Raw genomic sequence first — 25,469 nt, 5'->3', positions numbered from 1 at the left:
ATTTTTCTAATTTCTCTAATTTTAAAACTTTTAGTAGTTTTTATAACAAATTTCAATAGTATTTTTCTAATGTATAAAGTTTTAGTTGTTTTTGCAATAACTTTCGATATGATTTTTCTAATCTTTCTCATATTAAAACTTTTAGTAGTTTCTACAATAAGTATCGATACCGTTTTTCTAATTTGTCTAATATTAAAACATAGTCGCTACTGCATTCGTATGGATTTAAAATATGGGTTCTGAAAGTAGTAATTTAAATATAAATTTTAAATGTCGGTTTTATTTCGACACTTCTCAGAATAAATTTGATTAGATCGTCCGTCTTGGGACAGATGAAAGCATTTTAAATTACGTTGTTGTAACTGAAACACTCGTGCATCGTCTCTTGTCGCTGAAAATTTGATGAACAGTGGGAAAAGGACAACTGTGACGTTATCTTCCATAACTTTCACGGTGGTAAACTGAAACATGGCACATCCACCCACATCATATTAGTGTTTACTATTCTGTAAGCTCGCAACGATATAACATAATAATCTTTCGCAAATACATGTTCAAATATATACAACGTAGGAGTATACATATAGAATGATATCATTCTATTTATAATCTTTTCTATTAAAATTTCAGTTTATTCGAGTTATCTATTTTATAAAGTTACGCGTAGGTAGATTAACATTTTGCAGAAATAATAAAGTAAAAGGATATTAAGTTTTTAGTGTATTATTTTGAGTGAATGGTTTTTTAGATGAATACACAAGTGAATCCGTTCGTTGAAAATATAATTTTGTAATCTAAAATTCTCGTTTAGTTATAAGTCTTGTTTAGTTTTTAAATAGGTTTCTCAATTTTCAGGTTAAAAGCTGCTTTTATATTCTCAATATATTTTATATTGTTGTCAATGATAAAAATACATGTAAAATATTTTTGATATTTTAAATATATTTGATATTGTAGTGGGAGTGACGATATTAATTGCACAGTCAATTTAAACAGGATGTTCCAAAAATTGAGTTCGCTAATTTTTTTTAATCGAATATTTATTGAAAATGTTTTTGTAGAAATTTGTTGTGAAACAGTGTTCGGTCTATTGCAATTCGTCGATATTTATCTGTATACGTGGTTTACAATATCGGTGGTTTTACGAATTGCGAAATAAAATGTACGTCAGAGACGACGATGACGCGTTTCGTTGATCGACATGCCAGAGTTGCGCAGAAAATGTAAATGTCGTTACGATTATCCTAGAAATTTTCTGCGAAATTTCTCAAAGCTTGAAAATATTGTTTTAATGAGTTTATTAATGCAACAAACATTATTTTTCAACGTGAGCATTAAGAAACATTAATAAATATTGGAAACTTATTGTGAACATTTTATAAACATTCAAAGATAAAGATTTCTAAAAGAATCAGAAACTAATCTGACTATTAAAAAAACACACAAAACACATATAAATATTTAATAATTTTTATTAATATTTTACTAAGGTATTATCATTGAATAAAAATTTTCCACAGCGTAATTGACTAAATAATAATATAATATAACAATTATTATAACAAATAAAAGTAAATATAAATAATTATTGCTTATTGTTACAAATAATAAATGGTACCCAAAATTCTCAAGATTTTCGTGACAGGCAACGTTAATAAAATAAAAGTGTTATTAATCCCGTGTCCTATGATTTCTTTCACAACTCTGCTTGATAAATCTACATTATCATTAATAATTTAATAAAAAAAGAAAAGAATTCGTTGTTTATTCTCCGTCTACGTCTATTCTAAAGGTTAAAGGTTAATAATAACTAAATAGCATTTCATTAATATGAAAAATAAATAAATACCATTTAATTTCGTTGAATTTAGTTGGAAATATTTATCACGAATCTGACTTGACATTATAGGATAAAGGGTTAACAATACATTTTTCAAAAATTTTAGATCACCGTCATACGTATGTATATATGAAAAGCTCTTGCAAATCGAGCAAATACGAATCCATCTGTCTTCCAAGCGAGAATTCCTTGTAATTGTAAAATTGTATAACGCGGATATTACGTAATAAATCGAGAAAATAATATATAAATGCGTTGCAGCGGGCTGTGCACATTTTTCCGAATGTTACGGGTTCCCTTTCCACCGCATTGAACGTATGTTCAAACAGCACGCGATGTATGCCCAGTGATACTGTTCCATTGTAATCTACCACGGTTGTATTCAGGCTGCTTACCGGTCCGTTTGATATTGAGGAGGTCATTGCTGTAATTGATCTCGAAACGCAATCGCATTGTTAATCATCGAGGTAATTAATGGAACACAGAGTAGGTTAGGAGAGAGTCCGAGGTCGGATAAACTGAATATCTTGCTTCGTATCTAGCGCAGGGGGCGAGGGGAAGCAATGGACGCCAGAATCTGCGAGAGAATTTTTATAAACACAGTATGTATGGTTTTATAAGATTGAATTAATATGATATGTTGAACATCTTTTTACATCAGATTCATGTAATGGAGTAAATAATAGTAATATAATAAATAATAAATATTAATAATACAATAAATAGTAACAATATAAGAAATACTATTTATTATTGATATAATAGATAGTAGTAATAATATAATAAATAATAATAATAAAAATAATTAAATATGCCATCCACCATTTACTATATTCGATAACATAATTTATAATTTTCAATTTTTAATATGTCACGAGTCATAATAAAAATCACAGAATCACCATTCTCTGAAAGTTTTCTTTATATATCTTCTTCGTAGAAAAGTGCCTTATATGTTAATGTTTTTTCAATGTCTTTGAAAAGACTTTGAACTTTAATTATTTAATATACTTTATGCGGGAAATTTTGTTCGTGCCAATTTAAATCAGTTACATACAATTCATTCATTTACTATTCAATGTATTTTTGAAAGTTTTCAATGCAAACAGAAATCCTTTCAATTGTACCCTAAAGCAATTGTTCCGTCGTCCTAAGACGGAAAGTTCTAATCGTAAATCTTCATAAAGCCCTCCGTCATTAACAACTTGGCAAAAAATATAGTAAATGACGGGGGTACACGTGTTTTGCAGCCGTTCGGCCGAATGGTAAAAATTCGGTCCGTAGTCGACGGCTTGCAAAACACATGCCGCAGCCTTGGCAAACCACCCCTTGGAGACACCCTCGGAGGGAGAGTGGATGACGTCACACGAAGCCGGAAAAACCCAAAAAGAGCGGGCTCTCGCGGCTGAGGTGCACCCACGAACGGACAGGTGGCGCACGAATCGCCTTGGCCCGAGGGACCCGCCAATTGGGACCGTCATTTTCCGGCATTTTCCGACTCGCTGATTGGTGCATTTCTCAACCACCAGTCCCAGTGGAGAACACGCGAACACGTTCATCTCAGCGAATCGGAAAATTCGACGTCTCCACTTCCGTGTGCCTTCCGTCAACGCGGCAAATTCACTTCCGGCGTGGGTGAATCGAAGTGAATTTGTGTCTCCAAGGGGTCAGTTAGCATCAACAAGTCAAGGGAACAACATCATTCTCCCGCAAAAAACGTATCATTCAAACCGAAGCCTTATCGGAACACAACGTATTCACCCTATCTCTGTAAAAAGTCGTAGGGTCGTACGCGCATCGTGACGTCGATTTTAAAATCGTATCGGAGATTTACGCCCTCCGTTGACTCGGCTCTCAACGCATCCTACAGTCTCGTCGCGAACGCGTACTCACACATTGTGAAACATTAAATGGTCCTTCGAGCCGGATCCTCAGTGACGCGTGGATTCCAAATACTTTGGTAACTGCTAACTGCCATCTCAACGCGACGCTGTCGCTAATTCACCAGCAGCGGTCCACCGTATCGGTCGCAGCATCACCGAAGGATCACCTCAGCATCCTTCGAATACCCTAGTCCAAGGAGCATCTCGAGGACAGGACATCGCAGTAGGCATCAACCATTGGGAAATCGTCGCATCGCAAAGGTAGGCTCGTTTATTATCGCCAATTCCTTTCGTGTGTCTGTAATCCCGTTCCACGATGCCGAAAGCAACAGAACAATCGTCCAGCCAAACCCAATCCACTACGATCGGTATTAGTCTCAGTACCTTGCGACGCAAGCGCGGCAATATAATCGGGCACATCACGACGTTCGCGAGACTCGTTGATAACATGCAACATCCCGAACAACGCGATATCGGTCTCTTACGAGCGCATTTGACCAGCCTCAACGACGTATGGGCACGGTTCGATGAACTCCAATTTGAAATTGAAGAAATGGACGAGTCCGAAGCACCACGTCGATACGAAATACACAATGATTACGTAACCGTCATTGCGCGAGCAAATGCATTAATCGAGGGAGAGCGCGCGAACAGAACCCCGCGACGAAACACGACGGAGTCACACGCGTCCTCTGTATCCGCCCCTATGGCGATAAGACTGCCGGAGATGCGCCTACCAACGTTCGACGGAAAAATCGAAAATTGGGCGTCATATTTCGACATTTTTTCGTCGATAATCGACCAGAACGCGGATTTAACACCCGTGCAGAAACTACAATATCTGCGATCGACCCTTTCCGGAAAGGCAGCCGCGTGTATTGAGTCGCTGAGTACTACGGACGCGAATTACTCCGACGCGATCGAGTTATTGAAGGAGAAATTCGACTGCAAACGTAGAGTCCTTTTGAAACACTGCGACGCGATTCAAGCGATCTCCAAATTACAAACCGACTCTCCGGAAGAATTAGGGGATCTAGTCGATACAATCCGCCAGAATCTTCGGTCGCTAAGAAACCTTGGCGTCAACACATCGTCGTGGGATTGCATGCTCGTCTCAATAATATTATCAAAAATAAGCACGGATACCGCGTGGCACTGGGAGCTATCATTAAAGGACAAGGAAATGCCATCTTACTCGCACCTGCTCAACTTCCTGGAGAAACGCGCGAACTGCAGACCAACGACGCAGAAGAAATCGTTGACATCATCCGGACATATCGTTCGAAACCCGTCGACGAAGTCCCCAGCGCAACGATACCCCACGCGCAGTCAGGCATTCGTAACCGCGAGCAATTCGCAAGATCTCCAGAATCAACGCGAATCGGTTCAAACGCCAGATAGATCCGCGAACACACCGAAGTGTCCCATTTGCCACGAGGCACACGGCATCTGGCGCTGCGAACGATTCCATGCCCTATCAGTCGAGGCGCGAATTACCGCGATACGGAGGGCCTCGTTGTGCTCAAATTGTTTGCGATCAGACCATAACTCCGAAATGTGCAAAAGGGGCTCATGCCGAATTTGCAACAAGCATCACCATACGCTGATACATCAGCCGAAGCAATCATCAAATCGCGCGACCACGCCACCCGCGAAACGCGTCGCACCACCGGTTTTACAGGAAGAAACGAGCGATTGACTACTACGTCCAGAGGATCCCATGGGAACAAACCATCACAGAGCCTTCATTGTCAACGCGATCAACAATGAACTTCTTGTCACCGCTCAGATCTGCGTACTGGACAAGGAGAAACGACCGATCCCTTGTCGTACATTGATCGATACGTGCGCGACAACTAATTTTATGAGCGACGATCTCGCGAGAAAGCTAAACGTACCGCGTAACAAGTGTTCCGTTCCTATCGGGGTCCTCAACGCGTTGACAACGGTCGCGAAGCATACCGTTACAGCCACCATCCGTTCTAAGGTGAGCGACTATCAACGCACATTAACATTTTTAACGATTCCAAAAATCGCACCGCTCGTCCCAGATCAACCCATTGACCGATCGGGAATACACATTCCAAAGGGCATTAAGCTGGCAGATCCAGAGTTTCACCGTCCAGCATCCGTCGATCTGCTAATCGGCTCCGGAGCAACGTTGTCGCTCTTAAGCGTCGGGCAGATTAATCTGTCTCCTCCAGGCGGACCAGATCTGTATCTACAGAAAACGAGAGTCGGCTGGGTGATAGGGGGAAGTCCTCCAGCTTCCACTTCCCCACGCAGGGCCTCGTGTCACACGGCCACGACTCTCCAAGTCGATCTGGCTCGGTTTTGGGAGATCGAAGAAGGTCCACAGATCCAGCATCTGTCGAGTTCGGACAAGAGTTGCGAGACGCATTTTCAGAAGCATACGACACGGAACATCGACGGTCGGTACGTCGTAGCACTCCCGTTCAACGACAACGTTATGCAGCTGGGAGAATCCAAATCGCGGGCGTTAAAACGATTGGAATCTCTGGAACGAAAGCTACATCGTGACGCAACCTTACGGAAAGAATATCACGCCGTCATGAATGAATATTTCGAACTGGGCCACATGGAACGGATTCCTGAAGATCGAGATTCATCCGGCGGATATTACCTGCCTCATCACGGAGTCACGAAGGTCACGAGTGCAACCACCAAGCTTCGAGTGGTTTTCGACGGTTCCGCTGCAACGAGCACCGGAATCTCGCTCAACGACACCCTCCATACAGGGCCAAAAATACAGGACGATCTGCTGTACATTTTGCTCCGCTTCCGTATTCACCGTTACGTTCTCACCGGTGATATAGAGAAAATGTACAGGCAGTTTCTCGTTCGTGACGAAGATCGGAAATATCAGCGGATTCTTTGGCGCGATGATACCGGTCGAGTCAATACTTACGAGCTGAAAACCGTCACATTCGGGTTGTCAGCCGCGCCGTACTTGGCGATCCGTTGTCTCACTCAACTCGCCCAAGACGAAGGGCACCGGTTTCCGCAAGCCGCAAAAATTCTGCGTCGCGATTTTTACGTGGATGACGCACTCACTGGAGCATCTACCATCGAAGAAGCGCGCTCATTGAGGGAAGATCTAACGCAATTGCTACAATCAGCCGGGCTAAACATCAGACAATGGGCGGCCAACCATGAGGAACTTTTAACAGGATTATCGGACCAGCCAATCGACAGGAAACACCATCTCGGCGATTCATCAAACATAAAAACGTTAGGGATTGTTTGGAACTCCTCGGCAGACTCCATGTCCTATGAAGTCCAAACAAAACTCGCGACCACGCACATAACCAAACGCCTCATTTCCTCCGAAATTGCCAGGATTTATGACCCATTAGGCCTCCTCGGTCCCGTCATCATCGTTGCAAAAATCCTGCTTCAGAGAATTTGGTCCGTTAAGGTAGACTGGGACGAATCTCTGCCGATGGACATACATACAGAATGGTGTCAGTACTATAAACAGTTGTCCTTGTTGAACAACATCACTTTCCAAAGGAAGACCGTTATCAACTCACCAGTTGAAATCGAATTACATGGTTTCTGCGATGCTAGCGAGAGAGCCTACGGAGCTTGCGTCTATGTCCGTTCAATGGACGCCAATGGACGTATAAACGTAGAGCTTCTCTTCGCGAAGTCAAAGGTTGCCCCGTTAAAAACGCAATCGGTACCCCGGCTCGAGCTGTGTGGAGCGCTGCTTCTCATCTCGCTCATCGCTACTGCCAAGAACGCGTTGCACGTGGAAATCAACAATATCAGCTTATGGACCGACTCCACCATCGTCATCAACTGGCTACAGACTTCACCACATCTTCTGAAGACATTCGTCGCAAACAGGGTGTCCGAAATTCAAACTAGAACTGACATCGCGAATTGGCGACACGTTCCGACTAATGACAATCCCGCGGATCTCATTTCGCGCGGTCAAACGCCAGAAGAATTCCTACGACCATCCATCTGGCACCATGGTCCAGAGTGGCTCGCCAAGGACAAATCCCGATGGCCAAACCATGAAATAGTTCCGCCCAACATAGTCCTGGAGCACAAGACAGCAGCGTGTCTAACTACAACATCATTAGACACGAGCATCCTCGAAAATTATTCGTCGTGGGGAAAGATGCAACGGATCGTCGCGCGCTGTCTTCGATGGAAAAGGACGCACAATGAAAAGGGTAGCCTGACCGTATCGGAAATCAGGAATGCCCACGACATTCTAATAAAACTTTTGCAAAGCTTGCACTTTGCAAAAGAATTACAATGTCTGACGACAAACAAATCAGAAGTCGGTGGAAAACTGCAACGTCTCAATCCATTCATCGACAAGGACGGGATATTGCGAGTCGGAGGACGATTGAAACACTCCTTAATGCCATTTTCGCAACGGCATCCCATCATCTTACCAAAGGCACGCGTGACGGGACTCATCATCGAAGCCGAGCATCGTGCTCAACTGCACACCGGCGTGCAAAACACGCTATACGCAGTTAGGCGCCGATACTGGCCCGTTGACGGTCGAAGTCAGGTATGGAGGGCCATAAAGACCTGCTCGCGCTGCCTCCGAGCGCAACCACCATCAACAGACTACATAATGGGTAACCTGCCCAAAGCAAGAGTCACCGAATCCCGGCCATTTACTAACACCGGGGTTGATTATTGCGGGCCATTTTATATTAAGGAAAGGAAGAAACAGAATCGAACGCGTGTCAAGGTGTACGTTGCGGTCTTCGTGTGCCTCGCGGTCAAGGCCATTCATTTGGAACTGGTAAGTGACCTTACCACCGAAGCATTCATAGCTGCACTTAGACGATTCATTGCTCGACGGGGATTTTGTAAACGTATTCACTCGGACAATGGCACAAATTTCGTTGGGGCATATAACCAACTACGAGAAATACGCGATCTCTTAAAATCAGATGACCATAATCAAAAGGTAAAGACATTTCTCGCGGAGCGGCATATCGAGTGGAGTTTTATCCCACCACACGCACCACACTTCGGTGGCTTGTGGGAAGCAGCTGTAAAGGCCTTCAAACACCACCTGACCCGCGTCGTAGGTACTGAGCTGTTTACCTTCGAGAATTTGAATACCTTAATCATTGAAATAGAGTCCATCCTCAATTCACGCCCTTTAACTCCTATATCCGCTGATTCAAACGATCTCCTCGTACTGACACCAGGCCACTTCCTCATTGGCGATTCCCTCACGAGCCTACGCGAGCGCGATTTTACAGATATTCCCTCAAACCGTATATCGAGCTGGCAGCACATTCAGAAAGTGAAGCAACACTTCTGGAACCGCTGGCATAGGGAATATCTGAACGAGCTAACCCTGCGCAGCAAATGGACCAAGGGCAGTCATCCAATCAAGGAGGGTACAATCGTTCTTCTAAGGGAGGACAACATTCCCCCCATGCAGTGGGCCTTAGGCCGAGTGATTAAGGCTCACCCCGGCTCTGACGGTATTGTTCGTGCTGTGACCCTTCAGACGGCTACGGGCGTACTAGATCGGACCACGAAAAAACTTGTACCCCTGCCATATCAGCCCGACGAGGACAACCCTGTGGACCCAACATCCACGGACGGTGTTGAACCACCATAGATTCACTACGTATTTCACTCTTCACTGTTTAATCATATATTGCGTGTACTCGTATTTAAGAGTCTTAATTAAGCTCATTACTCACATCATTAATCTACACTTAGTCGTAATACCATTCACATCTTGATCGGTACCCTCTCAAGGGGGGGAGCATGTTCCGTCGTCCTAAGACGGAAAGTTCTAATCGTAAATCTTCATAAAGCCCTCCGTCATTAACAACTTGGCAAAAAATATAGTAAATGACGGGGGTACACGTGTTTTGCAGCCGTTCGGCCGAATGGTAAAAATTCGGTCCGTAGTCGACGGCTTGCAAAACACATGCCGCAGCCTTGGCAAACCACCCCTTGGAGACACCCTCGGAGGGAGAGTGGATGACGTCACACGAAGCCGGAAAAACCCAAAAAGAGCGGGCTCTCGCGGCTGAGGTGCACCCACGAACGGACAGGTGGCGCACGAATCGCCTTGGCCCGAGGGACCCGCCAATTGGGACCGTCATTTTCCGGCATTTTCCGACTCGCTGATTGGTGCATTTCTCAACCACCAGTCCCAGTGGAGAACACGCGAACACGTTCATCTCAGCGAATCGGAAAATTCGACGTCTCCACTTCCGTGTGCCTTCCGTCAACGCGGCAAATTCACTTCCGGCGTGGGTGAATCGAAGTGAATTTGTGTCTCCAAGGGGTCAGTTAGCATCAACAAGTCAAGGGAACAACATCATTCTCCCGCAAAAAACGTATCATTCAAACCGAAGCCTTATCGGAACACAACGTATTCACCCTATCTCTGTAAAAAGTCGTAGGGTCGTACGCGCATCGTGACGTCGATTTTAAAATCGTATCGGAGATTTACGCCCTCCGTTGACTCGGCTCTCAACGCATCCTACAGTCTCGTCGCGAACGCGTACTCACACATTGTGAAACAGCAATAAAAAAGAAAAGCATAATTAACGAGATTTCCTTCTACCAACGTTTCCAGTTTTTCTGATAATAATAGTAAAAATAAAAAAAATATATTTTCCTGTTACAAAAGTTTCTTCAAAATACATTCTGATAATACTACTGTATTTATTTTTCTGATTAAAAGTTATTTTTTCTTCAGTATTCTTTCTTTGCGTGAGTTTAAAAACACACTTTTTTAAAACTTTTTTCTTTTGTATAATATTTCCGTTAAATTTTAATGATCTCTTCAAGTGCTAAGCTAAAATAATTGAATCAAAAGAAATCGTATACAGTAACATTGGATTTTAATTAACGCCATTAGATTTACCAGAACTCCTCTTTAAATCTAAATAGAGTTGAGCTTTTACAATGCGGAATTACGCTTTGTCCCATTGTTTCATTGCATCCTCGTTAACATGACCTGCTTTCTTTCAGTGTGTTTACATTATTTGTTCATGAACGTATCTTGTCAAAAGTTTTCAATTTATACGTTATGTATATGTTTTTTATAATTATACATCAATATCAATTATAAATATATCAATTTATATGCATACAACATTAACACATAAATTATATATCCACGTGTCAGTCGTAGATAATATTGACTAACCATGTGAAATTATTCAAAATGAAATTATTTTCAGCATGCACCCTTGTCAGATGTTTTGCTTTAAACCAGAAAAGCCATTGTTTCATATTCATAAAATCTCGCTGCGCGAGTTTTACAAAAGGGAGTGAAAAAATATTCCCTTTACTACACGCACTGGCTGCAAACAGTCACAGTGGTCAAAAGAAATGAGAGTTCGTGAAAGAATATGATATATAGAGGGAACGATTTAGAGGTTTATAAAAGCGAAGCATTAAACAAGCTTTTATGAAATTTTCCTGATATTCAAGGTAAAAATTTCTTTCTTGTCAAATATTCGCTATTCGAGTAGTTAGTGCAATCGGGAAACGTGCTGTTCGATTTAAACATTCTTTGTCAAAAATTTTCGTTCGTTTGAGATGAGTAACGTTCGTGTGAAATTCACACCTGGAATTATACTTCCTGGGGAAATAAGGAATTTGTTAATGCATGAGAGAGGTGCGAAAGTAATTTATTGCGCTCGAATATTAAACTCGTTGTCACCTGTACTTTTCGTGCTGATAATATTTTAATATTAATTGGAACAGTCACATATTGTGAAAATATACAGCTCACTATTTCGAAATAACTAAATAGGATTTGAATCGTTTTATTTAGTTTATCATAGAACTGTGATGTTATGAAAAGTTATGAAATAAATATTTCCATTACTTTAAGATAATTTTAAAAATTTTATAGAGTACTGGTTTATTAAATAAATAATCATAAAAATTATTTGCACGAAATAGAACTGTAATTATGAGGATTCACTATAATTTGTAAGTACTAATAGTTATTTAATGTCCCTTCAGTGAGATTTTTAAGTTAAATGTTCCATTTACCAATCCTTTTGCGTCCAACGAAATAAAATTTGATAACAATACACGTATAATATCTAGTAATGACTGTAATTATAAAACTCAAGAATAAATCAACAAATAATAATGCAATTTAATAATAAGTTTTATAATAAACATGCGATGGAAAATATATGACTCGATCAATTTCCGTATGTGGGAATGTTAATAAACATAAAATAACGTAAAACTACGTCAGCAGGTGCTAATGTATTAAAAGATTCATAATAAAAAGATTCACTTTGTATAGACATCAGAAAATTTCATGAAATAAGACTATTAACGATTTCCAATGAGCTGCAAAGTTCAGTTTAGGAATTTTACGGAGGAAAAATAGATTCAAAGTTATTTCTTTATGTACATGTTTTTTTCTCCGTGTACAACGTTGTTTAAAACTTTCCAAGAAATTTCCTTTCAGCCATACTTCGGAGGGGAAAGCCAAGATGAATTTTAGATAATATCGAATTAAAGTCTGATGGGGGAGGAAAGATGGAGGTACGGTCAAGTAGCATTCTTCTTATTTATAGGGGTATTTCACCCTCGAAAGCAGAACTAAAGAGGTAATTGTCTGGAAACTTTTGCACGCTACTATAAGTATGAAACTTCATCTTAGAAAAATTGTTTCCCATCTTAAAAAACATTAGCCTGATAAACAATTCTCCTTTATAACGAAAGTATAACGAACATAAATGTACGTACAAGATGTTTCAGTTCTATCTTACAAAACGATGCCATCATTTATTACGTGTAAAACTGGAGAAGGTAGTAGACGAATGTTTTATTACTTGTCCTATGATTTATTTCTCAACCATGATCGACACAACTACTTTGTCACTAATAATTGATTGAAAAAAAAGAGAAAAATTTTGGGCATATTCTATATTCATGTTTGTTTTAAAGTATAATAATTGATTACAGAAAAATAATTAATTTGAATTCGAAAGAATTAAGTAATATATTTATGCTTGTTAAATTTTGTGTAAAATCTTTATCACGAGTCTAATTCGTTATTATAAGGGAAGGGGTTAAATAGGGGTAATACATATAAAATAATAGCGAAGTAAACTTTTGTATGTAGTAAGTTAGTACCGATAAGACATTTTTATAGTAATAAATACAATTTTCCTTGTATATGTTATGCTTTATATTATCGTAAATGCTACAGCAATAGATATTTTATGCAAATAAAATAGTGATCTTCGAATTCTTCTCATGCTAATATCAAAATAAAGCTATTAAATAGCATCATAAATAAAGGGGATAGACCTCGATCGTATTCCGCCTATCCTTCTTATCTTACTCTAATCCCATTTTCTCTGAAACACATTTTAGTTCTCCCCTTGCTGAGCACGATCAAGACTGCAACTGCGTGGAAAATTTTTTACGATACCATGCGAAAACTGTAAGTTGCAAAAAATTGTTTTCAAAACGGGCTTTAACGCGGAACCTTAAATTAATTACACGGCAACCCTTAAAAGCTGCTATTAACGAAAAACGAGTTAATGCTATTCTATGGAATAGAAAATGGATAAAAATATAAAATAAAAATATTATTCCAATATAATTGTTTTATTTTAGAAATCAATTCATTCAAACGAACACAATTAAATGTATTTTTATTCTAAAAATTAATTTTACGTAGATATTTTCTCAAAATATATAACATAAATTTGTCTTTCAATATAATAATGAATAATTTAAGAATAGTAGTAAGATTATTTGCATTCGTAACAGATTTACTTTATATTATTTCGTAAGCTATATATTTTATACTGATTTATAGTTCTGATGTGATCATTATTCTTACGATAATTTGACATGGATGTAAGTAGATCTGGTTCGGAAAATTTCAGAAGTTTGCTCACAGTGTGGCTGTCGAATGGTTTGTTCGATCACCGCAAACAAGACGGATTACTAAAGGATAGAAAGACCCAAGAAAGTTGAGGAAATCCTAACAGAAAGGCCGCTTTCAAGTTCCTCGGGTCTTCTCTATCGAGCTACTTTCGTCAATGAAAATTCGATTGTCAAAATAGTCTGAAGAAACATCTACTGAGAATAACCACTAGTTTAACTGATTTAAAAGTAACTCTCGCCACTTTCGACTCTGTTTAACGTTGCTTTTTTATAAAGCAGATTTATGGATTGTTTTTATTCCAATCCAAAATTTATCTTTTCTTCATTTTCATGGGATAATGACATAAGAATAAATATTAGAAATAAACGAATGCACTGATAGAGGACGAAGAATACCATATTTCTAACAAAATAATAAATTGACGAGTATATTTACTATAAAAGTGATATCTGCAGCATTTTTTAAATACCACACACGGAATAATTCGCACAATTGTTTTTAATAAATATTTTTATAATCAATTGATACTTATTCAATCGTATTGCATTTTCAAACAAAGAAAACAAATAATTTCATTAATAGAGTCTGACCTATTTCTGTAAATAACAGAGTCGAGCTCGTGAGACGTCGATACTAGTAGAATATTTAGATTTAAAACCGTCTACTGTATATAAGAAAATAGACAAAAAGTAAGACACCTTATATAAGAACATATAATATAAAAATGTCTCAAACAATACGCGAAAAATTTCAATTTTCCTTTTCAAAAATTTCGAATCATTATTAGCTCATCATTGCTTATTCCCTTATCCTACGATTTCTTTCATAACTATGCTTGACAGAACTACTTTATCGTTAATAATTTACTAGAAAAGAAAAGAATTTGATACTTATTCTATGTTTACGATTACTCCAAAGGTTGCAGATTAATAATTTTTGTTGTTAACAATTGAGGTAATTTGCAATTAATCCATTAGAAGATTGACAATAGGCAAATAATATTTCATGTATAGGAAAAATAAATAAGTCTGTTCTGTTCTCAAAAAGAATTCGGTCCCGAAGAGGTTAATCTAGGATCCCGAGGAAAAACTGCAAGGGCAGTCAGTCAAACAAGTCATAATTGCACGACTCTCCGTCTAATTTTGTACTACAGTTTGTTGAATAAACTTAAGTAAAATCAATTCTGTGAAATTTTCTCCCTGGAAGCGTTCTCTCAGAGCCACCTCGGTGACAAACGGGATGTGGTGGGGATATGGTGGGGATGACGATGTTGCAATTATCCAATGTTCACTGTAGTACGATGCCAGCTTGTATTCTAATTCCTGCGGACATCAATTAAATCAGCAGAGGAAGTCAGACACGTTTTCGAGGGCGACAGCAATGTCGTTCGATGTAAAATATTTCAAATGGCCCTCCAGAAATAATTTCGTATCCGTTTTTTCCTTTACCAGAGTTTTTAACAAGTACGCTTGAAAGTCTGACGATGCCAGAGGCAATTACGTGCCTAACTCTCTGCCAGTTGAAAGGTTTACGCGAGCAACGACTTCGATTCGACTGCTTTTTTAACCATGCCTTTTTACGTATTCGAGTGCTTGAATGACTGTAATAATAAGTTGAAGCTTCCATTGGACGGGGAGCTTAGTTAATTGAGGTTCCATGAGGATCCAGGAACAAAGGTATTCCCAGATGAGCTCTTTTCGAGAATTTTCCGCCACGCTTATCTCTCTTCACGAATGTTGAAAGAATGCTGATTCTAACCCCCATTTCAGAATAAATGCATATTGAGTTGTTTAAATAATGTTTGGCCGCCTCACATATTTACTTTAATTTCTCGAGCTTCAGTGATAACTATCACATAGTTTTCATGGTGGTTTTTAGCTCATTTTTAAAGGTTCATTAACATTAGAACTATCGAGTGTTTAACACTAAACATACCGGTACTTTATATGCACTTATTTCTACCGTAGCTGGTTAAATAATTGATTATAAAATAAATGTAAACAAATTAAACGAAATTTGTCTTAGTGAATGCAGAAACAGAAGGAAAGACAACAATTGGAAAACTGATTAATCAAATAATAAAATAACTGATTAAGTTAAATGCACAAAAGCAAATGCAGAATTTTTAATCAAATTTTAAAATCATTTTATCAATCTTGGTGCGTTTAGTGTTAATATGATTAATGTGTATCTTTATATAGATTTTATCAACAAATTTTTAACTATATTTTCACACATTCATTATAGTATTCAAGTGAAATTATTCATGTTTAAAATCATTTCAGATATTTAACACTTTTAGGATATCAATAATTGTGAAATATGGAAACTGAAACCCGTAATTTTGACAAGGGTGGTAGTTCTAGTGTTGAAAAGACAAAGAATTGATATTTGAAGTGTTTTTTTAAAATAAATTAATTATTACATAATTAGGAAAATTTTGTAGTTAAGAAAATAGATGTTTTCATCAATAATATTGAGATAAATTGAATGGGTAATAAAATGATTCTATATTTGAAATCGTATTGTATATGTGTAAAATAGAATTCTTAAGAAAGAAAGGTACAATAAGTTTTCGAAAAAATTGAATTTGAACATTCATCGTGTATGCGTTTATTTGTGTTGCGGCAGTTTGGTATGTCTGATTATTGCGAGTGACTTCTACTTCTAAAGAATACATGGTACTAAGAATAATAATAACCAGAAATCAATTTATACGAAATGGTTTTTAAAGATTAATAATATCATTCCACTAAGAATGAGATAAATATTAATACAAATAAAAGAATCTAATTATAATAATGGGTTTTGTAACTTTACCCTTCTCGAAAACAAGTTCTTCTGATAAAAAAATGTTTTCCATTTTTATTGATATTTCCATATAGAATCATTTTAATTGCAGTTATGCTGTCTGTTTTAACCCATTCTCTATTACAGATATTACGAACAAATAAAAGGGAATTTTGATGCGACACACTCTACATAATTAAATGGCTGTTAATTTGTATTGCTCGTAAGTGCGTGCATACATGTTTTCACGTAATTACGCTGGTTTCATGATAGTATTTATACGGTCTTGCTTGATGCACATTCATAATTGAAATAGGTAGATACTGCATATTACACTAAGCACTTTCAAGTGCAATATGCGTTTTATATGGAGTGCATCATTCTACGTGTAGAGAATACATAGTACTGTTTATTCATTATTACATCCACTACAAAGTTCCATTTTAAATATTCAATTCAATTTCATATGAAAGCAGAAGATGAATAAATATTTTTAACTATTTGTATAAAAAAATCGGTTCGATTAATATTTTTTTTAAGGATAGAACTTCATTGTCATTTGAATTTTAGTGAAACAGTGATGAACGTTGCGTACATAAACATTCGAATTGCTAAAATATTTTGTATCTTTATCAAAGATAAAAGCTACAAAAATCATTTTTCATTAAAAGGTATACAGATTTTAATTAAATTTCTGAAATAAACAGTTTTTGATATATATGAAAAATATAGGTACATAATAACCCTTTGCGGTCGACAGGCGACTTACAATCACCATTTGGTTCGATGTAGTGAATTTATAAAGTCCGATATTCGATAACAACATACGTATAATGCAATTATAAATGGAATAATGAAATAGAATAATTTTATCTCTTTACTCGCATATTATATGCATTTGTATTAGTCGTGAAAAGAACCGTTAATATTTCATTAGAAAATGATAAATATATCTGACGAAAAAAGCTTTCGACTGCAAAGCGATAATAAATAGTAATAACATTTGATATCTATAATACATAATAATAATTGATACCTATAACCCACAAGCTCCCATGCGAAGTCATGTAGTACCAAATAATATTCGATTAATGTTGAATAATACTCGTTGACTACGAATTACAAACGTTCGCCTCATTATCTTCGAGACTCCGTTGGATTTTCATCAAGCGCAAAGTTTAAGTAATACGTAAACAAGGATCGCGAATGACCGATTTGCATATACGTATTATAGCGAGGTACTAAAATTTAAGCCTATTAGTCTCCGACGTTTGCTTTGAAACAGGAATCCGATTGTATCGCAATGGGCGACCTCGCTTCGCTATTTGCATTCGTGTTTTTCCATGCACAGAAATTTGCAAGTCTCTTTGTTCGAATCCGTCCTGAATTTTCTACTGTAATCTCTCAAAGCAATTCTTCGTACGAGGCACGAGCATAATTGTCTGTCGCGTTGTGATTGTATTTGGTACCCTCATAATGTGTGATTAAAATGGGCACCCAGTGTCTTTTCAAGGTGCACATTTAGGGGTGATGAATATATTCTTTTAAAGTTATTTTGGGAATCAATTATTATTTTAGGTATCATTATTTCTCTTATGAATATTTGTTGTTTATAATTTAATATTGGAGTCAACAACGAGATGAATTCAAGGACACACATCATGAATTTCAAATAACCTCGTATCAAAATGAGTTTAAATTGAAATACTGTTGGAGTAATGAAATAAGATTGACGAATCCGTTTAATTTATTTAATCACTTGAGTAGGAATAAATTCACCCACACAGAACTATGTACTTCAAGGTACAAGTATAGATTACATGTATTTTACCCGGGGTCTGACTTTTTAATTTGATTACAGTTTTACGTGTTTTCCGTCGCCCTTGTACTTTACGCAATGTGAACAATTAATCACGGAGCAATCAAGTCTACCAGTTTGTATTTCCTTACTACAAATTACAAAAACCCATGTATTAAGATTTTGATTATTTTATCCTTTGGTTTGCGTACTACTAACAAGGAAACATATTTAATAATTTTTCAAAAAATAATTTGTAAGTATCTTCACAACAAGCGAAAAAACAGAAATCCCAAATAAATTATTTTAATCAATCTAATAATTCTAATGTTAATTATAGATACTAAAATATGTTCGTATACCACTAAAGTTATAAGAACAGAAAATATTTAATTTTATTACATTCTCGAAAATGTTCTCAATTACTAAAAAATTAACAGGATACCCGTAATGTACATAGATGTAAATTAAATTCCAATTCGAGTAATTAAGACTCTAACACTTATTAACAGTGAAAATTAATTTCTCAAATATTGCGAATCGATCTTCTTCTACAAGAGACGATAAGAAAGAATTGTTTTTTCTATTTTTTATGATAAGTGTTCCTATTTCATGTATATGAAATAATTACATTTTTGATAATTGTTACAACAACGATAAGAAAAATGAAACTTGTATTTCTTAGATGATACTTGTACGTGTTACCCGAGACGTGTGTATAATAATACTTCGCTGTGTTTACGAAAAGTAACGTTAAACACAAAAATATCAAATTTGCTGGATCGACGTTGTTTTTCTTGGGGGTGTGTCAACTGGTGCGGTAACGATGGGGTGACCGTTCGGAACGACTAGCCGGTTGACCCTGGAGGTTGTGTCTCGACCAGCCACGTAGATTTTCAATTAAATCCTCTTGGGATTGTAAGGCTCAAGATTGCCCTGTCGTAGGACGTATTTACTTGGGCTAGCATCCGCCAAATTAGTTTTGAGCGACTGATTCAAATGGAGTGCAAACAGTATTTAATGATCTGTGTTGTACGAACTTGTTATATGAATATTTTACGCAATAAATTTTGCCCTGGAAAATTGTTTATTGGCTGTGTGAGTACGTCGTTTGCAGTTATTTGAAGAGTTTTGCTGAATTTCAACACGTTTACCTTTTTTATAATCGATAAGTGTGGTTATTTATAATATGTATATCTTAGCATTAAGAAGTAATATGAACATATATTTTGTATCCTATTTTAAATTAATATATTTCAATTGAATATATTTATTTTAAATATTAAATAAGTTACGAGAAACGTAATTTTCGTAACATGCTTGAACAACGACAGAACAACGAATGAAATAAACAAAAATCGTTTCTAACATAATATCGATTATGTATCGCTATGTTATCATTATGTCAGGTGTAATCTCTTACATAGAAAACATTTTATGTATATTTATACTAAAAATACGTAATGGTGAAAAAAATTAAGTTTGAATGTATTACATTCATCTTTATCTGTAATGTATGATTGGGATTTATATTACAAAATAATTAGAGCATTAGTAAGTTAAACATGGAATTCTTAAATTTAAACTGTATTTATTCTATACCGTCCGATTATGAAAACAGTGAATTAGGTTAGGTCTGGAGTATTTAATATTTAACGTATTATTGTTGTACTTTATAACAGTTTCTGTTCTTGTCTTTTGTAGTTACAAAATTCGGTCCTGCAAAAGCTACACCTGTCGAAGAAACACCATCTAAAGAGGAATCAGTACCGGAACCATTGAAAACGTAAGTATTTTCACAATACTGTAAATGCAAACTCTTGAAATCATTTACTTAATTAGTGAAGAAATACAACATTTATTGTTTACTACATTTTATAGTTATGGTATTATTTTTGGGAAGTTCTGTGAAACCAGTTATTTTTGTACTCTAAATAGAAAACGATACATTTTGAAAAAAACTTGAGTTTATAATTAGTGGAGGTCTGCAATATAAAATTTACATTCTTGTAGAATAATTATGGTTTATACTAATATTGAAATATTAAGTAATATTGGCAGTCTACATTTATCAAAAAATTTTGTTATTGTTCGCTCTTTCAATATTTGTGTATTAATACATTTTCAAAATACTAAAGATAAATTTGATTTCGTCTGTTTTATATAGAAAGTATGTTTTCCTAGATCGTTATATGAATAACGAGTATTATGGCTGACATACTATATTAGCGACAAGCTATTAATGATTAATGAAGACAGACACATGTCTATTCGTTACACGACATCTGACAGTACTCATTAAGTGTAATGTAATTTTCGAATTGAGATGCTTGGAACGTAGAGGAATACTTAATTATTGTGCAAAGTTAATATACTAAACGCATTGACTATCATTTTCTTAAGTCAGACAATGAGAAAGAACTTTTTCCTTTCACGTGCACGGTAGTTGAAATGGCATTGGGTCAACAAGCATGGTTACAAAGTGAATTCACTTCCATTTCATTTAATCAGAAGTTATGAAACAGGTTACACAATCATTTTCTGATATTGTCGGAAGAAATAAAACAGATTCTTTTCCTTAGAAATACTTATGTTATTGTGACTTTATATAGCATCATTCGTGGCAATAATTCTTGAAACGATTGAAACTTAAGATCATAATTGGAACCTAGAAAATGATAAAATATAATGTTTCCATTAATTCGATCCTCCTCGTATTAATTTATATCACTTTTATCGACTAAATCAATTAATGAAATATTAAATACGTCAATACGAGAAATTGTTTGACACTAGAATAGTGTGTTTTTTCTGTAGGAACAATTGACTTATTCGGTTTGCGTATTACCGAATCAATTTCTTTGGTAATTTCTTTAAGAAGCATCTGTTATCCTTTTAGTAATTGCAGAACGGAAATTCTGAAATGGGTAAACTTGATCTATTTGATAGTTTTAGTGTTAATAAATTTACTTATTCGAGTGTATGTTATATGTAATAAAAGTGTGTCAAATCTCAATAAACATATTCAGTGAATTTTTAAATTCATTAATCCAAAAGAAGTCACTTTTACAGTAAGATAGTTTCAATGTTAAATTGAGCAAATGTGCACATAATCGTTATCGACAAGTTGCTACGCATTAAGGAAATATTATTTTGTACACGGTGTTCTCGGAATACGCACACTGTAGAATTGAAAAGAATTGTCGGCGAGAGATTCGAACTTGAAAGTTCAGTCAACTTTAACTCGGATGTTTCAGGAAGTCGAAGACCGGAGTCGAGTGCAGGGTATGTCGGAAGTCCATTGCACCTGAAGAAGCTTCGAGAATCTGCTGCGAGTGCCAGCAAAAAGTTTGTGAGGACTGCGCAAGCTATTCGACGACTGCGAATTCTGATGATGCGGTAACACTTCCTGATTTTTAACATAATATTTATTTATGGTTCCACGTCAATCAGTAGTTTCGATCTTTGTTTACATTACCTTGACCATGCTGTTTCCAAGAGGTAACAAATATATAATGAAATTAGAAAGAAAATTAGAAAAATTAGAAATTTTTCAGTAGTGTTAAGAAATGTAAATAAATTTATTCAAGTGTACAATAGGACATGAAAACGACGAGAACAAAAATTTGAGAAAAATTTCCAATATTTTCTGTTTAGGATTGTTTATAATGGTCGATATCTTTTTGCGTCAGTTGTGTACTCTGTTTGTGCACAAAAACATGGCGGCTTTCCAATTAATAGAGTTTAAAAATTGGAGTCTTTTCCTGATGCATTTCTTTTGTAACAAATGGGTATTATTTTGTAAAAAATACCTTGTTCTGGAATAAATATAAACAAGTACATGAAACATATAACACCAGTATTGTTATAGTGAAATTATAAAAAGTTTGTGTTACAGTTCAACAAGTTTTTCAAAAATAATTAGTTACCGTTTATTAATCGACATTTAAAATTTTAACTTACAAAGGATTGTTAAAACAATTTAAGTAACAATTTAATTAAATCAATTAATAATTTTTTCGAAATTATATAAATATTGAGTTTGTAGATTAATTATTGAGCAACGTTTATTTATTTTATTTATTAATATCTTTTAACTTACGGGTAACAATAGTCTGCAACATCAAGAATTTGAAAGTAACCAGAAGACAAATACGACGTAACATGTTTATATTTTCTCCAAAATGAGGTGCAAATTCATTAGAACACAAGGTAAAAATAAATACAAAGAAAATGAACTTAAAGAATAGAAGAATGTATTTCAATTTGTAGGCATAAGCATCAAAGGTATTACAGAAATGAGATGCTAAAAAAGATGCAAAATTATACTAAAATTCTACTTTTAAATATTTTATAAGACTCAATTTAACGAGTTTCATTAATGAATATTTTAAACTCTGCCCATTAAGTGGAATAAATATTAATTCCGTTTGCAGAAAACTCGCGCAACTTCATTCGGTGTAATAAATTTCGTGGAACATAATATTTTAAAAAGACAGAATTAAATATTCAATTAATGTTAAGCCAACTTTTTTTTTAATGAATTGTATTACACTTTTGTACAATGTGCAGTTATGCCTGCCCTTCATTGCCGTTTCCAATTATCCCAATCCCTTTTCTCGTCTATCTCGAATACTCAGGGGGTTTTTAATAGCAGAGCAATGGGCTAATGTATTACGATGCAATTTATTCTAATCTGCTCCCCCTAGTTTCATTTTCCTTCATTTATGTACTTATTCCCCTAACCTTTTCTCATTACTTCCTGTCAGAGCTTTTATTTCTGTTCCGCATTTAATATTTCATGTTCATTTCTGGAATATTCATTCTCCTTTGTTCATGATTCTTATCGCGAAAAATTATTTTTATTCGGTTAATAATAAATTCTTTCTCGCCGTTCGTGGAATAACCGTTCCTGGGAGAATTCTAAATATTAACTCCTTCCTTCTTCCAATTCTTCTTTGATTTTCGTGTTATCATAAATAATTATTTTCCACTATTTAGTAATAATCCTTTTTACTTTTTGTGCAACACCTGTTGTTCGGTAACTAACGAATAATGAATATTAATTTCTTCCTTCTCCTAATTATCCTGTTCTTCGTTTTTTTCTGCTGTAGAAAATTATTGTTTACTATTTAATAACAATTTTACAACTTCTCGTGTAACTTTTATTTTTTAATCACTGAGGAAACAATGAATATTCATTTTTCCCTTATTCTCCTCTTCTCTGTTTTCATTCAGTTATTGGAAATTATTTTTAATCATTCAGTTACGAATTCTGGTTACACTTTTAATGGAAGAAACTTTTTTCAGTAATTAGTGATCTTTAATTATGTGGTATCTTCTACCGTGTTCTCTCATTTAGAGCTTTTTTCTATTTTTGCGTCTTTTATTTTGTTCGTGAGATTATTTTATATTCAATGCATTATACTGTACTTACTCCAGTTGCTACCCAAATAATGATCGTTTTCATTGTGATGAAATCGTATGATCGTATTTAACGAGGAAACTTGTAGATTAATTAGAGTTCGGCTGTACGTGTCTTAACGGTACCGTGTTAGTCTTCGTTACTAGGAGAAGATTAAGATAGGCATTATAGATTAACATGCTACGGTCTCTGGAAAATTTTCATCGTTCTAGTTTATTTTGTAGTTTGTGTACATATAAAAGATTGAACATGATTGGAAATATGGATATAAATATAATATCATTTCAAACTTACTAATTATTTATCGTTTAAGTAAGAAAGGAGACTAAAATAATTTCATATATTTGGAAATTTAAATTTCCCTATCGTTTATGATTCTTATATTGTCTAGTGTAATAATATATTACAGTAATGACATATTTTCATTATTATCTTTAATCGAAGACGAAAAATAGATTTCAGATACCTGAAATGCGTTGATCTATTTGATTATTGTAGAGCAGAAAGAAATAAAGCGTTCATTATTCTTAAAATTGTTTTAATTTCTTAAACAGTTCATACATTAATTGTATTAACAGGTTCACATCAGCATGTACCACCGGTGGTACACAGCTAACTTAGAACATTAATAAGTAAATTATTTTCACTACATTATTTATTTACATTTACCCACAATTAGCAATTAAAGTTAGAAAACTAGAGATGTAACAGAACAATGCATTTTAACATTATTTTCGTAAACATTATTATTATTACGATGTATAATTAAACATATAGAAACATGTCTCAACGTAAATGTGTTACAACACTCTATATATCACAATAAATTTTAGGTATAAATTTTCTTTTACTGTATTTTTGTAGTTATTGCTATGCTCAGAACACAGAAAAATTGTTACACAATTAAATTTTTCCCTTGTTACAATATTTAGTTTGTTTGTCTACGAAAAATTTACTTCCAAGAAAATGGATTGAGTGCTTAAAATGTAATGAAGGGAAGAAATTGAGTTATGCATTAAACTTTTATTTCTCATTTGCTGTCGTCATTTCTTATACATGGGACACTGCACCGCGTTTCAACAAGATTAATCATTCTTCAGATCTTTTAACCGTTAGTGTGATTGAAGGAAACAAAGATTTCAGCGGTATTAAAACTTATTTTATTACTACATTATAGAACTTCATACGGGTATACATTAATATGTTGATATTTCAAAAATATGATATTATAAATAGATATGATAATTAGATATAATAGACATGAAATAATAAAGAGATATTATAATTAAAATGAACATTCACACATGGCTTCTATCACCCTATAACTGCGCTTGCTCTGAAAAGTATACCTATATGATACTTTTAAAATTAGTAATAAATTATTAAGTTAGACTAACATTTCTGCAGATGATAGTTTATATAACCTTTAATTAGAATTTTCAATCAAATTTAATTTCTATAATAACTTATTATAAACGATAAGATTATTAAGATATTATTATTAATAGGTTACAAAATTGCATAGAGAGTCTATCCCGAAAAATAATGCGAATAATACAAAGAAGAATTAAAATCAAAGATAGATAGGTGTCAAAATAATAATAGAAGCACATCGATAGAACAAATAAGTTAAAATAGTATAAAAGCATGTTGCCATAATTGAGACAGCAGCGGATGTATATACATAATAAGAAAAAAATAAAATAGATAGCGAAGCAACAGAAAACAAATAAAAGATGTGTTGTCAGTTAAATAAATCGATAAATAGATAAAGAAATAGATGACTAAATGAACAAACTTTTAACCCTTTGAGGACGAAG

The 25,469-nt window shown here is 35.2% G+C and overlaps 1 protein-coding gene across 5 annotated transcripts in view; it reads left to right on the top strand.

The window, feature by feature from the left end:
• Fife (regulating synaptic membrane exocytosis protein fife) overlaps positions 1 to 25,469 on the top strand; it is a 210,823-nt gene that overhangs the window by 66,839 nt on the left and 118,515 nt on the right. For all 5 annotated transcript variants that reach the window (XR_013001417.1, XR_013001418.1, XM_076374246.1 and 2 more), the window contains exons 4-5: positions 19,929 to 20,010; positions 21,482 to 21,623. Coding sequence is in view for 3 of the 5 variants with exons in the window: in XM_076374246.1 (XP_076230361.1) it covers positions 19,929 to 20,010; positions 21,482 to 21,623 (224 nt within the window). In the remaining 2 variants the exon portion in view is untranslated. The remainder of the gene's footprint in view (positions 1 to 19,928; positions 20,011 to 21,481; positions 21,624 to 25,469) is intronic.

The sequence above is a fragment of the Nomia melanderi genome, chromosome 2 (genome assembly GCF_051020985.1).
Source record: "Nomia melanderi isolate GNS246 chromosome 2, iyNomMela1, whole genome shotgun sequence".
Classification (NCBI taxonomy): Eukaryota; Metazoa; Arthropoda; class Insecta; order Hymenoptera; family Halictidae; genus Nomia; species Nomia melanderi.
This window is presented reverse-complemented; position numbering and strand designations above follow the sequence as displayed.